General features: G+C 45.7%; 1 protein-coding gene across 1 annotated transcript in view; it reads left to right on the plus strand.

Annotated features, from left to right (window-relative positions):
• LOC117367454 overlaps nucleotides 1-16,165 on the plus strand; it is a 232,252-nt gene that overhangs the window by 112,215 nt on the left and 103,872 nt on the right. The window contains exon 7 of the mRNA XM_033959999.1: nucleotides 13,626-13,841. Coding sequence (XP_033815890.1) covers nucleotides 13,626-13,841 — 216 coding nt within the window. The remainder of the gene's footprint in view (nucleotides 1-13,625; nucleotides 13,842-16,165) is intronic.

The following is a 16,165-nucleotide window of genomic DNA, read 5'->3' on the forward strand; positions in this document are numbered from 1 at the left end:
AGTCAAGGTAAATAATGTCTATAGATTCCCCTTTATCCACCTGGCTGCTTACCCCCTCAAAGAAGTATAATAAGTTAGTGAGGCATGACCTGCCCTTGCAGAAGCCATGCTGGCTCGGCTTTAGTTGCCCAGTGTTTTCGATGTGTTCCCAGATGCAGTCTTTAATCAGCGCTTCCATCATCTTTCCCGGGACCGAGGTCAAGCTCACCGGCCTGTAGTTTCCTGGGTCTCCCCTTGAGCCTTTCTTGAAGATGGGCGTGACATTTGCTATTTTCCAGTCTTCCGGAATCTCTCCAGTTTTTAAGGATAGGTTGCATATTTGTTGAAGTGGCTCAGCTATTTCGTTCCTTAGTTCCTTGAGTACCCTTGGGTGAATGCTATTTGTCTTTAAAATCCAGCATGGTACCAGAAGACTAGAGGATGGCCAATCTAATGCCAATTTTTTAAAAGGACTCCAGAGTTGATCCAGGAAATTATAGACCAATGAGTCTGATGTTGGTGCTGGGCAAAATTGGAGAGACTAATGAGAGAAAGTCAACATGGATTTAGTCAAGTGAAATCTTGCCTCATGAATTTACTGTCTCCGTGACTTAGTAGTAGTACTAAATTTATTTGAGGGGGTGAATAAACTAGTGTAAGATATTGTGTATTTGGATTTTCAAAAGGCATTTGACAAAGTACCTCCTGAAAGCCTAAGGGATAGGAGAAGATGGACACGGTGCAACAAGGTGCATTAACCTGGTGAGCCACAAATGGTAATGTCCTATTGATTAAGAACTGGTTAAAACGGGTGCCCACACTTTTTGGGCTTGCGAGCTACTTTTAAAATGACCAAGTCAAAATGATCTACCAAGGGCAAGGGCAAGGGCAAGGGCAGAGCCAGAGAGGATCGAATACAAAGGGCGAACGACTGGCTGCGAGGATGGTGCAAGGAGATGAACTTCGGGTTTCTGCACCATGGAGAAGCATTGCAAGGACTACAGGGACACGACGGGCTACACCTAACCAGAAGAGGGAAGAATGTCCTTGGACACTGCCTAGCCCGCCTACTCCACGGGGCTTTAAACTAGCTAAGTCGGGGGAGGGTACAGGCACAAACAACATACCAGGCGAACTAAAATGCCAATACATTTATGAGGCTGAGGAAAGTAGACACCGAAATTCTGGGTCAGGGGTGAGTGCACACACTTTTGAGTCGGGAGTAGGGTCACATCATATTTATGGGTCACATTGTAATTCCAGGTCTAGGGGGAGTACACACTGTAGTTCTGGGTATATGGGGAATACACATTGTGGTTCTGAGCCTCAGGAAAGCACAAATAACACAAACAATGCTAAAGGTGTTCAAATAGCTCAAACAGGAATATCCCCACTGAGACATAACAAAAATATAACATGGAGGGCTATGTACGTCAACGCACACAGTTTAGGAAACAAGATCCTGGAATTGGAAACAGAAATAAGGAATGCCGACCTGGATGTGGTGGCGATAACCGAAACCTGGCTCACAGACTCCCACGGGTGGGACATGGTCATACCGGGTTACAACTTGCTTCGCCGGGACAGAGAGGGTAGGAAGGGAGGGGGTGTAGCATTATATACTAAAGATGACATTAAGGTCACGAGAATCTCAGATGTCCAGTATACTGGGGAATCCCTTTGGGTTAATTTGGCCAGAGGGAAGGACAAATGCTTGTATCTTGGCGTAATTTACAGACCCCCAAGACAACAGGATGACCTGGATATGGAAATAATCGAAGATATAGAAAATATCACCTTGCGTGGGGACACAGTATTGCTAGGTGACTTCAACATGCCTGATGTGGATTGGGTTACACTTACCTCTGCTTCCGGCAGCAGCAGGAGGCTATTAAACTCTATGAAAGGAGCAAGCCTCAGGCAACTGGTGTTGGAACCGACAAGGGATCAAGCAATACTGGACCTGATACTTACCAATGGAGAAAGTGTCACAGAGGTCTCGGTGGGCGACACATTGGCCTCCAGTGACCACAACATGGTATGGTTCAATATCAGGAAAGGTTTCACTAAATCTACTACACTAACCAATGTCCTCAAATTCAAGGACACAAATTTCAAAGAAATGGGAGACTTCGTTCACCAGGCGCTACAAAGCCAAGAAGAAACCAATAACGTGGAAGACATGTGGTCGACTTTGAAAGCAACCATACAAGAAGCAACAAACCGCTATGTAAAATCAGTAAGTAAACGGCGAAGGAACAATAAGCCACAGTGGTTTACTGCGGAGATCTCAGACCTGATCAAGGAGAAGAAAAAAGCATTCATCTCTTACAAATAATCAGGGAAGCAGGACTCTAGAGCAGACTACCTGGCCAAATCAAAAGCCGTCAAAAGAGCAGTCAGGGAGGCTAAATTCCTCATGGAGGAGTCTCTAGCAAAGAACATCCAGAAGGGAGATAAATCCTTCTTCAGGTATATCAGTGATAGAAGAAAAAACTCAGGCGGGATTGTACGTCTTAGGAAACCAGACGGAGACTATGTGGAAAAGGATTCGGAAAAAGCCCAACTATTAAATGAATACTTCTGCTCAGTCTTCACCCGAGAAGCGCCAGGGCTCGACCCTCAGCTACAGACAAGGGTTGGCTCAGTTGACCCATTTAGTAACTTTGAGTTTATGCCCAGCAGTGTCTACGGTGAGCTGTCAAAGCTCAAGGTTAACAAAGCAATGGGGCCGGACAACCTGCACCCCAGGGTGCTTAGGGAGCTGAGTGATGTCTTGGCGGAGCCACTGTCCGCGCTCTTCAACCTCTCCCTTAGTACAGGCAGCGTCCCGTTGGACTGGAGGACGGCTAACGTCATTCCACTCCACAAGAAAGGCTCAAAGATGGAAACAGCAAACTACAGACCAGTGAGTCTAACATCGATAGTGAGCAAACTAATGGAAACTCTAATCAAACACCAATTAGATAAGATCCTGGATGAGGAGAATCTACGGGATCCCCGACAACATGGATTTACTAAGGGGAGATCCTGCCAATCCAACCTGATCAGCTTCTTTGACTGGGTAACGGGGAAGCTGGATATTGGGGAGTCCCTGGACATCGTGTACCTGGACTTTAGCAAAGCATTCGATAGCGTACCACACCGCAGGTTACTGAGCAAGATGAGTTCTATAGGATTAGGTAACACATTGACGAAATGGGTTGGGAGCTGGCTTGGAGGTAGGCTCCAAAGGGTGGTGGTGAACGGTGAAATGACGGAGGTGATTAGTGGAGTACCACAGGGCTCAGTCTTGGGCCCAATCCTATTCAACATCTTTATAAGAGACTTGGCAGAAGGGCTTCGAGGTAAAATAACATTATTCGCCGATGACGCCAAACTGAGTAATGTAGTGGGCAAATGCACAACAGACGAAGATTCAGTGCCCGACAACATGATGCACGACCTACTCCTACTGGAGCGATGGTCTAGGACATGGCAACTCAACTTCAATGCCAAAAAATGCAAAGTTATGCACCTGGGCAGCCAGAATCCATGCAAGTCTTATACCCTTAATGGCGAGATCCTAGCAAAAACGGTAGCAGAACGAGACTTGGGGGTAATCGTCAGTGAGGACATGAAGTCTGCCAATCAAGTGGAGCAGGCTTCGTCCAAGGCAAGACAAATCATGGGCTGCATACGAAGGGGTTTCGTCAGTCGTAAGGCGGAAGTCATTATGCCATTGTATAGATCCATGGTGAGGCCCCACCTGGAATACTGTGTGCAATTCTGGAGGCCGCATTATCGCAAGGATGTGCTGAGACTGGAGTCGGTGCAAAGAATGGCCACCCGGATGGTCTCGGGACTCAAGGATCTACCATACGAAAAACGGCTTGACAAATTACAGCTATACTCGCTCGAGGAGCGCAGAGAGAGGGGGGACATGATCGAGACGTTCAAGTATCTTACGGGCCGCATCGAGGCGGAGGAAGATATCTTCTTTTTCAAGGGTCCCACGACAACAAGAGGGCATCCGTTGAAAATCAGGGGCGGGAAACTACGAGGTGACACCAGGAAATTCTTTTTCACTGAAAGAGTGGTTGATTGCTGGAATAGTCTTCCACTACAGGTGATTGAGGCCAGCAGCGTGCCTGATTTTAAGGCCAAATGGGATCGGCACATGGGATCTATTCACAGGGCAAAGGTAGGGGAGGGACATTAAGGTGGGCAGACTAGATGGGCCGTGGGCCCTTATCTGCCGTCTATTTCTATGTTTCTATGTTTCTAACATTTTAAAAAACACAAAGCACGCTGTATGCAGAGAAAATGTTAATTATCATTTATATTCCGTGTGTTTTCAAAGAGGTCAAGGCAGATGACTTTATGCAATGTCACCTCAGTAACAACTATACAAAAATAGACAAATATACCCCCTCCCTTTATACTAAACCACGATAGCGGTTTTTAGCACAGGGAGCTGCGCTGAATGCCCTACACTGCTCTCGATGTTCATAGGCTCCCTGCGCTAAAAGCCACTATTGCAAAATATAGACAGCAATGCAAATAGTGCAAAATATATACAGCAGATAAAAATTCTTAAAACAGACACATTTTGATCACTAAATTGAAAATAAAATCATTTTTCCTACCTTTGTTTGGTGATTTCATGATTCTCTGGTTGCTCTTTCTTCTTCTGACTGTGCATCCAATATTTCTTCCCTTCTTTCAGCCTTTTGTATGTTTCCTCTCCTCTAGACCTCATTCCCTCCCCCAACTTTTTCTTCCTCTCTCCCTGCCCCCTCCCCTTTCTTTCTTTCTCTCTCTATGCCCCCTTTCTTTCTTTTTCTGTTTCCCTGTCTTTCTAGAAACATAGAAACATAGTGGCAGAAAAGGGCTATAGCCCACCAAGTCTGCCCATTCCAAAGTATTCGCTCCCGAATTTACTCCCTTAAAGATCCCACGTGAGCATCCCATTTACTCTTAAAATCCTTCACGCTGCTGGCTTCAACAACCTGCAGTGGGAGTTTGTTCCACTGATCCACCACTCTTTCGGTGAAGAAGTACTTTCTGGAGTCTCCTTGAAACTTCCCTCCTCTGATCTTCAGCGGATGCCCTCTGGTGGTCGAGGGACCCATAAGACAGAAGATATCATCTTCCGACTCAATGCGACCCGTGATGTACTTAAACGTTTCAATCATGTCTCCCCTTTCTCTTCGTTCCTCAAGTGAGTACAGTTGCAACTTCTTTAGTCTTTCTTCATACGTTAGATCCTTTAGCCCCGAGACCATCCTGGTGGTCATTCGCTGAACCGACTCGATCCTCAGCATGTCTTTACGGTAGTGTGGTCTCCAGAATTGAACACAGTACTCCAAGTGAGGCCTCACCATGGATCTGTACAATGGCATAATGACTTCAGGTCTCCTGCTGACAAAACCTCTGCGGATATAACCCATCATTTGTCTTGCCCTGGAGGAAGCCTTCTCCACTTGATTGGCAGCCTTCATGTTATCACTAATAATCACTCCTAGATCACGTTCTTCCTTGGTCCTAACCAAGGTCTCTCCATTTAGTGCATAAGTTCTGCGCGGGTTTCTCTTACCCAGGTGCATTACCTTGCATTTTTTAGCATTGAAGCCCAACTGCCAAGTCGTTGACCATCTTTCCAGCAGCAGTAAGTCCTGTGTCATATTGTCAGGTAATAAGCTGTTGCCTACAATGTTGCAAATTTTGGCGTCATCGGCGAACAGTGATACCTTTCCCCTAAGCCCTTGCGTCATATCTCTTATGAATAAGTTGAATAAAATCGGGCCCAAGACTGAGCCCTGCGGTACTCCACTGAGCACGTCCGACGCTTCTGATGGGGTACTGTTCACCACCACCCTCTGTACTCTACCGCTCAGCCAGTCCCCAACCCATTTAATTAGAGTGTCTCCCAAGCCCATTGATTTCAGCTTGTTCAATAACCTTCGGTGTGGGACGCTATCAAATGCTTTACTGAAGTCCAAATACACCACGTTCAGTGCCTCCCCGGCATCCAGTTGTCTAGTAACCCAGTCAAAAAAGCTAATAAGATTGGATTGGCAGGATCTACCCTGGGTGAACCCGTGTTGGTGGGGATCACGTAGATTTTCCTCATCTAGGATTGGGTCAAGATTCCGTTTGATCAGTGTTTCCATGACTTTACACACTATAGACGTGAGACTCACTGGCCTGTAGTTTGCTGTCTCTGTCTTGCTGCCCTTTTTGTGGAGTGGGATTACGTTGGCGGTTTTCCAGTCAAAGGGGACTCTTCCTGTGCGTAGGGAAAGATTGAAAAGCACAGATAATGGTTCCGCCAGGACTTCACATAACTCCCTGAGTACCCTGGGGTGTAGGTTGTCTGGTCCCATGGCTTTGTTCACTTTGAGTCTTGATAGTTCGCTGTAGACGCTATCTGGCGTAAATTCAAAATCCTGAAACGGGTCTTTCTGGTTATCTCCCGTCTGAAGCTGTGGACCGTCTCCCGGTGCCTCACATGTGAAGACTGAACAGAAATATTTGTTTAGTAGTTCTGCCTTGGCAGAATCCGATTCTACAAAGTTACCGTCCGATTGCTTCAGGCGTACAATCCCATCTTTGTTTCTTTTCCTGTCACTAATATAGCTAAAGAAAGATTTATCTCCTTTCTTAATGTTCTGTGCTAGATTTCCTCCATTTGGATTTTGGCCTCTCTGACTGCTTTTTTGACAGCTCTGGATCTGTCTAGATAGTCCTCTTTCGCCTCCTGTTTTCCTAAATGTTTGTAGGCGATATATGCTTCTTTTTTCTTTTTAACTAGGTCTGAAATATCTTTGCTGAACCATTGGGTTTTTTTGTTTCTCCTGCGTTTACTTACTGTTCTTATGTAGCGGGTTGTCGCTTCATGTAGGATGGACTTTAGAGTCGACCACATATCCTCCACATTGTCAGCTTTTACCTGTTTATATAGCTCTTGATGGATAAATTCTCCCATGCGGTTGAAGTCTGTGCCTCTAAAGTTGAGAACCCTCGTTGCTGTGTGTGACTTAGGGAAACCCTTCTCGACGTTGAGCCATACCATATTATGGTCGCTGGAGGCCAGTGTATCACCTACTGAGACTTCCGAGACGCTATCTCCGTTGGTGAGTATTAGGTCTAGTATTGCCTGGTTCCTGGTGGGCTCCGATACCAATTGCTTGAGACGTGCATCCTTTATGGAGGTTAAAATTCTTTTGCTGCTACTTGTAGTCGCGGAGAGTGTGTTCCAATCTGTATCAGGCATGTTGAAGTCTCCTAGTATTACTGTGTCTCCGCGCAGTGTGATATTCTCTATGTCCTCTATTAATTCCATGTCTTGGTCTTCCTGTTGCCTGGGGGGTCTGTATATCACGCCAAGGTATAGGCATTTTTCATACCCTCTGGCCAGGTTCACCCAGAGGGATTCCCCGGTGTAACTAACATCTGTGATTCTGATAGTTTTGATGCTCTCCTTAGTGTACAGTGCTACACCTCCTCCCATTTTACCCTCTCTGTCGCAACGAAGTAAGTTGTAGCCCGGTATAACCATATCCCACCCATGCGAGTCCGTGAACCAGGTTTCAGATATCGCTATTACATCCAGATCGACGTTTATTATTTCAGTCTCCAATTCTAGAAGTTTATTTCCCAGGCTGTGTGCATTTATATACATAGCCTTCCATATCTGTGAAGAGTTTCCCTTATGAGTTTGTGTGTCTTCTAAATTAACACTGACAATTTTCCCTGACTTATTGTGGATGTTATTGGTACCTACCTTAGACTCAGAAGTGTGGGTGTGACTTGCCTCCTCAAGGTGGTTTCTTACTGCTCTGGGATATAAGTATGTACCCTCCCCCAACTTACCTAGTTTAAAGCCCTGTGGAGTAGGCGGGCCAGTCGATGTCCAAATACGATCTTACCTCTCCTGGTTAGGTGGAGTCCGTCTGGTCCTTGTAGTCCCTGGAGTGTCTCGCCGTGGTCTAGGAATCCAAAGTTCATCTCTATGCACCATTCACGGAGCCATTCATTAGTCCGTTGGATACGCTCTTCCCTGGCTCTGCCTTTGTTTCTTACTGGTAGAATTGATGAGAAGACCACCGGTGCTCCTATCTTCTTCAATTTCTCTCCCAGTGCTCCAAAGTCTCTGGGAATATTCTCCGTGGTATTCTTTGCAGTGTCGTTTGTGCCTACATGGATGAGAAACATGGGAAAATGATCATTAGGTTTTAGAAGTTTGTCAAGACTTGTGTTGATATCCTGGATCCTGGTTCCGGGGAGACAGCAGACCTCTCTTGACTGCAAATTAGGCCTGCAAATTGGTCCCTCGGTGCCCCTTAGCATGGAGTCTCCTATGACTACCACTCTTCGTTCTTTCCGGGGAGGCTGGTCCGCAGGCCCTGGATTTGAAGTTGCGAGCTGGGTATCCTCCTGGGCCCCCTCTGCTATTTCCTCGGAAGTTCCTTCTTGCAAGATCTGAAATCTATTGCTGAGAGTGAGTTGTGGTATTGTTGTAGAAGTACCCTGTTGCCCCCTTTCTGTCTGTCTACCTGTCTTTCTCTGTCCATGCCCCTTTCTGTTTGTCTGTCTCCCTGTCTTTCTCTCTCCATGCCCCCTTTCTGTCTGTTTCCCTGTCTTTCTCTCTCCATGCCCCCTTTCTGTCTGTCTCCCTGTCTTTCTCTCTCCATGCCCACTTTCTATCTGTCTGTCTCCCTGTCTTTCTCTCTCCATGCCCACTTTCTATCTGTCTGTCTCCCTGTCTTTCTCTCTCCATGCCCCTTTTCTATCGGTCTCCCTGTCTTTTTCTGTCCATGTCCACTTTCTATCTGTCTGTCTCCCTGTCTTTCTCTCTCCAAGCTCCCTTTCGGTCTGTCTTTCTGTCTTTCTTTCTCCCTCCCCCCTTTCTTTCTTTCTCCCTACCCTCCACTGCCATCGGGGAACAGGCTGCCGCCGTAAAGAGGACACTGAAGCGCCAGGCCGACCAACCTTCTCCACCCGACATCAATTCTAAAGTTGGAGAGGAAGTTCTGGGCCAGCCAGGCAGCGATTGGCTGGCCTCTGACATCAGAACTGACGTCGGGTGAGGAAGGTTGATTGGCCAAGTGCTTCAGCATTCTGTTTACAGGGTCTGGAAGCAGGTAGAATGGAAGGCAATGCGAGTCTATCACAGAGCCCGGGATGGGCTCCGTGATCGACTCACATTACCTTCGTGATCTACTGGTCGATCACGATCGACCTTTTGGGCACCCCTGGGTTAAAAGATAGAAAACAGAGTAGAGTTAAATAGTCAATATTCTCAGTGGGAAAAGGTACATAGTGGAGTTCCTCAGGGGCTTGTGTTGAGCCCTCTGCTTTTAAATATATTTATCAATGATCTAGACCAGTGTTCTTCAACCTTTTTACACCTATGGACCGGTGGAAATAAAAGAATTATTTTGTGGACCAGAACCGGTCCATGGACCAGCGGTTGAAGAACACTGGGCTAAGTCGTGGGCCAGACCCCGCCCATCTCCACCCCAGACCCCGCCCCCATAATAGTACTAATTGTAACACTATTTTTTCCATTCATTTTTCATATATATGCACAATATAATCTTATTAACAACACATAATGGTTAACCACAAAATTAAACTACACAAAGCATACCGTATGCTTCTCAACATTCATTCCTACCAGAACACAGATAACCCCTATGCAAATACGGGACCAAAAACTAAAAGTACTAATATATACAAACAAACCCTAAGATTCAAGACTCTGTATGTTGTACAACCCCAGAGAAGAAAAAAACAAATGCATTTCTTCCTGAATAATGCAAAATACAGACAGCAGATGTAAATTCTCAAAATTGACACTATTCAGTCACTAAATTCAAAAATAAAGTCATTCCCCCTACCTTTGTTGCCTCCCTCCCTCCATGCAGCAAAATATATTGTATCTTACCACCAGGCAGGAAACGTAAGTTAACGAGAGACAAAATGACCCAGGGCTAGCACAGGAACATCAGCTTCAAGTTACTGAAGAAAATCAAATCATATCATTCTGTCTCCTTCTATTACCATTTCTGTAGCAAATAATGTTTACTTTCCTACCATCATTCTATTTCTTCTCACCATTTCAATTTCTTGGAACACGTCTATTGTGGGATCTATTAACCACCTTCCTACAGAAAAAGTCCTATAAAACTTTGACAGTTAAGTATAAACTAACTTAAGTAGGAAATCCACAGGTACTATAGCAGCAATCCTCCTACAACATGCTGCCCAAGTCTCAAAGGCCGTGCTCTCCACACCACTTCCATATTTACAATCCTCTCCTCTTCCCTCCAATTCCCATCCGCATTGTAATTCCCCTGCATCAGCCAGTTACCAGTCTGCTTAACGCCTATTGGTCCGCAACACAGAAGACTCGGCTATCCCATAGGTCGGCATTCGGTTTTCAAACGTCCCCGGGAGCTAATTGGCCAACATTCCCTATCAATCAACTCAAAATACAGTCATAACGTCTTGGGCCCGATGCATGTGCCGGCCCTGTGGACCAGCAGGAAATTTCTATGGACTGGCGTTTGAAGAACACTGATCTAGACTCTAGGAATAACTAGTGAGATAATTAGATTTTCTAATGACACAAAATTGTTCAAAGTTATTAAGTTGTAAGAGGATTGTGAAAAACTGCAAGAGGACCTTGCGAGATTGGAAGACTGGACATCAAAATGACAGATGATATTTAATGTGAGCAAGTGCAAAGTGATGCATGTGTGATAGAGGAACCTGAACTATAACTGTATGATGCAGAGTTCCATGTTAGGAGTCTCTGCCCAGGAAAAAGATCTAGGTGTCATCATTGAGGATACATTGAAACCCTCAGCACAGTGTGCAGCGGCAGTTAAGAAACCAAATAGAATTTTAGGAATTATCAAGACATGAATGGATATAATGTCCTTGTATCACTCTGTAGTGCAGCTGAACCTTGAATACTGTGTGCAATTCTGGTCGCCACATTTCAAAAATGATATAATGAAATCAGAAGAGGGACAACAAAAATGATAAAGGGGTTAGGATGACTTCCCCATGAGGAAAAGCTACAGTGGATAGGGTTCTTCAGCCTGGAGAAGAGACAGCTCAGAGGAGATATGATCTCGTATAAAATAGTAAGTGAACTGGAACAGGTAGATGTGAATCACTTGTTTACAGCTTCCAAAAATACTAGGGCTAGAGGGCATTCAACGAAGCTACTAAGTAGTAGATTTAAAACAAACCAGAAAAAAATATTTCTTCACTCAGAGGCTGATTATATAAACGCCTACATACAAACAGTATACTGTACATACAGACTCATTTTCAAAAGAGGAAAAGTCCAAAAAACAGCATAAACCGGCACTTGGACGTTTTAATTGCCAAAACCTCCAAGTGCTGATTTTTGAAACTACCATATATGTAGACAGTGATAGGTATCCTACCGCTATCTGGCTGCCAATCAGTATGCATGTTTTTAGAAAAAAGCTCCCCAAGACAGGACACCTACACTGTAGGCATTTGTCGAGGGTCTAGGGAGATGCATAGCGATACCTAAACTTGCTCAAGGCTGGGAATGGGCATAGTTTCGCCTGGAATTGACCTTAGAAGAGTTTAAGTGGCCCTAGGCATCTCCCTAGAGCCGCAACAAATGCCTGAAATGTAAGACTGCTAAATGCTGGCCTACATTTCAGATCTTAACAGTAGACACAGCTGGCTGAGCTGATCGCGGCACGGGAATCCCCAATCAGCTGAGATGGCAGGCTTTGGAGAGTCCTCATGACAGCTCAGCTGATTGGGGAGGGGACTATACCCCTTCCACGAAGAGCTGAGCCAGCTGTGGCAAAGAACCTCCAACACCCCTTATGGGAGATTGGCAAGAGGGTTGACTATTCCTTCCTGCTACCAGCTCCTTTGAACTCCCAACACTCCCCCAATTGGAGATTGGCAGGAGGATGCCCACTCCCTCCTGCTACTGGCCCCCCAAATTCCTGACACTCCCCAACTGCTGACATCCCTCGAACTCCCAAACACCCAACCTTAACACCCTCTAAACCCCAACACCCCATCCTGACACCCTCCAAAACCCCAGCATCCCACCCCGGCAACTCTAAGCCCACCCTGTCACCCCAACCCCTCGTGCCTTTCTGAAGGTCGGCTGGAGGGATGCCTACTCCCTCTGGCCGGCAGGCCTTCCTCTTCAAAATGGTGGGCCTTCCTCTTCTCAGTGCATCCTGGGATGCACCAGGGAGGGACCTAAGGCCCTGATTGGCTCAGATGCATAAGGCCACTCCCATAGGAGGGGCCTTAGGCACCTGGGTCAATCAGGGCCTTACATCTCCTTCCCAGTGCTTCCTGGGATGCACTGAGTGTGGCCTAATACTCAGATTGATCCAAGGAGGGGCCTTAATTGCCGGAGCCAATCAGTGCCTTAGGTCCTGCCCTGGTGCATCCCAGAATGCACCAGGAAGGGGAACCCTCACCATTTTGAAGAGGTAGTAGGCATCCCTCCAGCTGGCATTGGAAAGGTATGGGGTGTCAGGGGAATGGTATGCGGGTGTAGGGGACCCCAGCAGCAAGAGGGAGAAGGCATCCCTCCCACTAGGGGTGTTAGGGGAGGTGGAAATCACCAGCGGTGGGAGGGATGGGCACCACTCTTGCTTGGGGGGTTGTAGGAGGGGAGTGGGAATCACTGGCAGCAGGAGGGAGTGGGCATCCCTCCTGGGAAGGTAAGCATCACCAGTGGTGGGAGAGAGTAGGCATCCCTCCTGCTGTGGAGGGGTGTTGGGGGGTTGGAAATCACTGGTGGCAGAAGGGAGTGGGCATCCCTCCTGGGGGTGTAGGGGTGGGGAATTGCCGGTGGCGGGAAGGATTGGGCATCCCTCCTGCTGGGGTGGTGGGCATCATCAGTAGTGGGAGGGAGTGAGCATCTCTCCTTCTGGGGAGGATTGTCGGGGGGCTGAGAATCACTGGCGGCATGAGGGAATGGGCATCCTTCCTGACAGGGGTGTCGGGAGTTGTTAGAGGGACGGGGACAGGATGGAATGGGTATTCATCTTGCCATCCTTCAACTCGGGGGTCTTTTTTTAAAAGATATGTGGTGAGGGGAGTGGTCTGAGCTGTTAAGCCTTACTTTCCTGTCAGTGCCTGAGCCAATTACCACTCAGGCATTGGCCGGAAAGTAAGGCTACGACAGTTCAGACCCTGTCAGAAAAATTTGGCCGCAAATGTGGCACAACGAGGGTAGAATCACCTGGCAATAATAGAGAATCATCCAGAGTGCTCATTTAAATATTAATGACCTCATACTGCATTTGCATGGCAGAGTCAGAGACTGCTAGGAAGCTCGAAAACAGTCATTCTGATAGTCGGCCGGTAAAATACTGGCATGCTAAACCAGCTGTAACTGGTTTAGCGACCATGTTAAAGCCACGGTAAGTTTTGAGAATCTTGCTTTTATTTTGCCTGGAGTAATGAAGGCTAAAGTGACTTGCCCAGAGTCACAAGTTGCTGTAGTATGAATCAAAACCATTTTCCCTGGTTCTCAGGATGCTGCACTAACTAGTAGACTACTACTCAACTTCTATATAAATAAAGTAATAAGGATAAGGCTTCAATAACATTCTTGTTTTTCTTTCCAGCTACAGAATGGTTTGTGAAGGAGTCAGATCGTGGTCTGCCTGAAGACATACTAATTCAGTATCCCACTGTCGATGACCTAAGTCAGGCTAAAGAAAAATGTCTCCTGCATAGAGGCAGTTGTGTTGGCATAATCCAGACTGGATCCAAGTTCTATCTTCTCAATTCTACTGATAAAGTCAGGGTCAAAACTGGAAGCACACTTTATATATGGGAATGTGAGTAGCACAGTAAATTATGGTATATAAAGACCCACAAGGTCCAACCAGTCTACCCAACAAGGTGGCCAGAGCCATGCCCACCACTCGTTTTGAACCCCAGTCACTCATGCTTAAACACTGATTGCAAAGTCACCACCATGCCAGTCATATAGACAACTACATATAATCACCAAGTATTGCTGACAGTATTCAACTTACCAGTCAACATGTTTTCCCCCTCTGAGCTGCACATCACCCTCTCTCATGGCACATAGCAATAAAGTGATCTGTATCACTAGAGTTAATGAAGCGTCACTTCTCTTTTGCTATTTGTGGAACAGAGAAGTCTGGCCAGCATCGGTCTCAGTTCCTCCATGTTAGTAAAATTTATTCATGGGCTCCATAGTAATTTCAGGAGTGCAATGCTTTATGAGTTGTGACATCAACAATAAACTATAGATGCCATCACATTGATGCCAAGTTCCCAGTTCCAGGCTGGAGAATTTGGGACAGTTCTGAATTTCTGACCACCATATCCTAGTGATTATGGGGACTTGTAGCACTAATTTCAATAAGCAGGATCAGGTGCTACAAATTTCACATTGCTCTGGGATTTTAGTTCGAAATCAGGATTGGCAGCCTGGAACAGGGTAACTTGGCATCTCTACATACAATAACCAGAAGAATCTATAGGAATAAATTTAGAGAAACATAAAATCCTCTTAACTGTCAATGTACATATACAATATGGGACTCATTTTCAAAAGAGAAAAAGTCCAAAAAACAGCATAAACTGTTACTTGGACATTTTAATTGCCAAAAGCGTCCAAGTGCTGATTTTTTAAATTAATTTTTTAGACGTATTTCAGGGCATTCGCCCTCCAAGACATCTAAATCTTATGGGGGTGTATAAGAGGTGTGGTTTGGGCAGGATTTGGGCAGGCTTAGCACTTGGATGTTTTGCAGAGATAAAGCTTTTTCAAGATGTCTAGGGTGTCCTTTAGATGTTCAGAGTTAGACCTGTTTTAAAAGTGAATGAGTGCCAAAAAAGGTACGCAAACTAACCAAATGACCACTGGAGAAATGAAAGTATGCCCCCTCACAGTCCCCTAGTGATTATTGACCCCTATCCAACCCCCAAAGATGTAAATGAAGCAATACATACCTGTGTCTCTATAACAGTAGCTCCTGGTATGGGAAAGCCTAATAGAGCTGCACACAGATATCTTAAGTAGTCTGATAGGTGCACCAGTGAACCATAGGGAGGAGGACCCAGGCACCTGTCACTCTACCTACTATATTTATGGTGGAAAGTGTGAGCCCACTAAAACTCACCCAAAGCCTACTGTACTGCCACATAGGAGACACTTGCAGCCATAAGGGCTATTAGGGTGGTAGACAGGTAGGTATACGTAGTAGGTTTTGGGAGAGTTTTTGAGGGCTCACCATACTCTAAAAGAGGGTTCTGGTTAAATATGTACCTGGAAGTCTTTATGTGATGCCCCCTAAGGTATATAAGAAAACAGAAGGAACGACCTATGGTGCTCAAGGTCTTTATTCACAATCAAGACTTGGCACGTACGTTTTTCGGCCGTAAGGCCTGCCTCAGGAGTCTGATGCTAGGTGCAGAACACCGTATCACAATTGTCTTCTTATAACTGAAATGTTCAAGCCAGTTGTCAAAATATACAATCACTCATGCCTAAACACTCTGTGGAGTAATGCAACAGTCTTGTGTAACCACTAAACTGGTTACACAGGACTGTTGCATTATGCCTAGAGCCATTATGATCAGTTACTTTCTTATTTTGACAACTGGCTTGAACATTTCAGTTATAAGAGGACAATTGTGAAATGGTGTTCTGCACCTAGAATCAGACTCATGAGGCAGGCCTTACGGCCAAAACATGTACTTATCGAGTCTTGATTGTGAAAAAAGACATTGAGTACCACAGGTCACCTCTTCTGTTTTCTTATGTTCTACCGTGATGAGGTAGAATCTCCTGTTTTGGTATATGTCCCCCTAAGGTGCCTTACTGCCTCTGTTGGGATATCCACATGGCCAGTTCATTAAGATGCTGGCTCCTCCCATGTCCAAATGGGCTTGATTTGGACATTTTGAACATGGATGTTTTTGTATTAAAAAATGGCCAGAAAAGTTAGATGTCCTAAGGGATAAGACATCCAAATAGGTCATTTCCCCCCCAAATTTGGACATCTAACAGTTCTCAAGAAAAATTCAGCTGATTAGAGACCAATTCTAGATTTGGACATCTAATGGTTCTCAAGAAAGATTCAGGTGATTGGAGGCCAATCCTAGATCTCAAGGTGGTCAATGTGTC

Source organism: Geotrypetes seraphini, chromosome 10, assembly GCF_902459505.1.
Source record: "Geotrypetes seraphini chromosome 10, aGeoSer1.1, whole genome shotgun sequence".
Taxonomy (NCBI): Eukaryota; Metazoa; Chordata; class Amphibia; order Gymnophiona; family Dermophiidae; genus Geotrypetes; species Geotrypetes seraphini.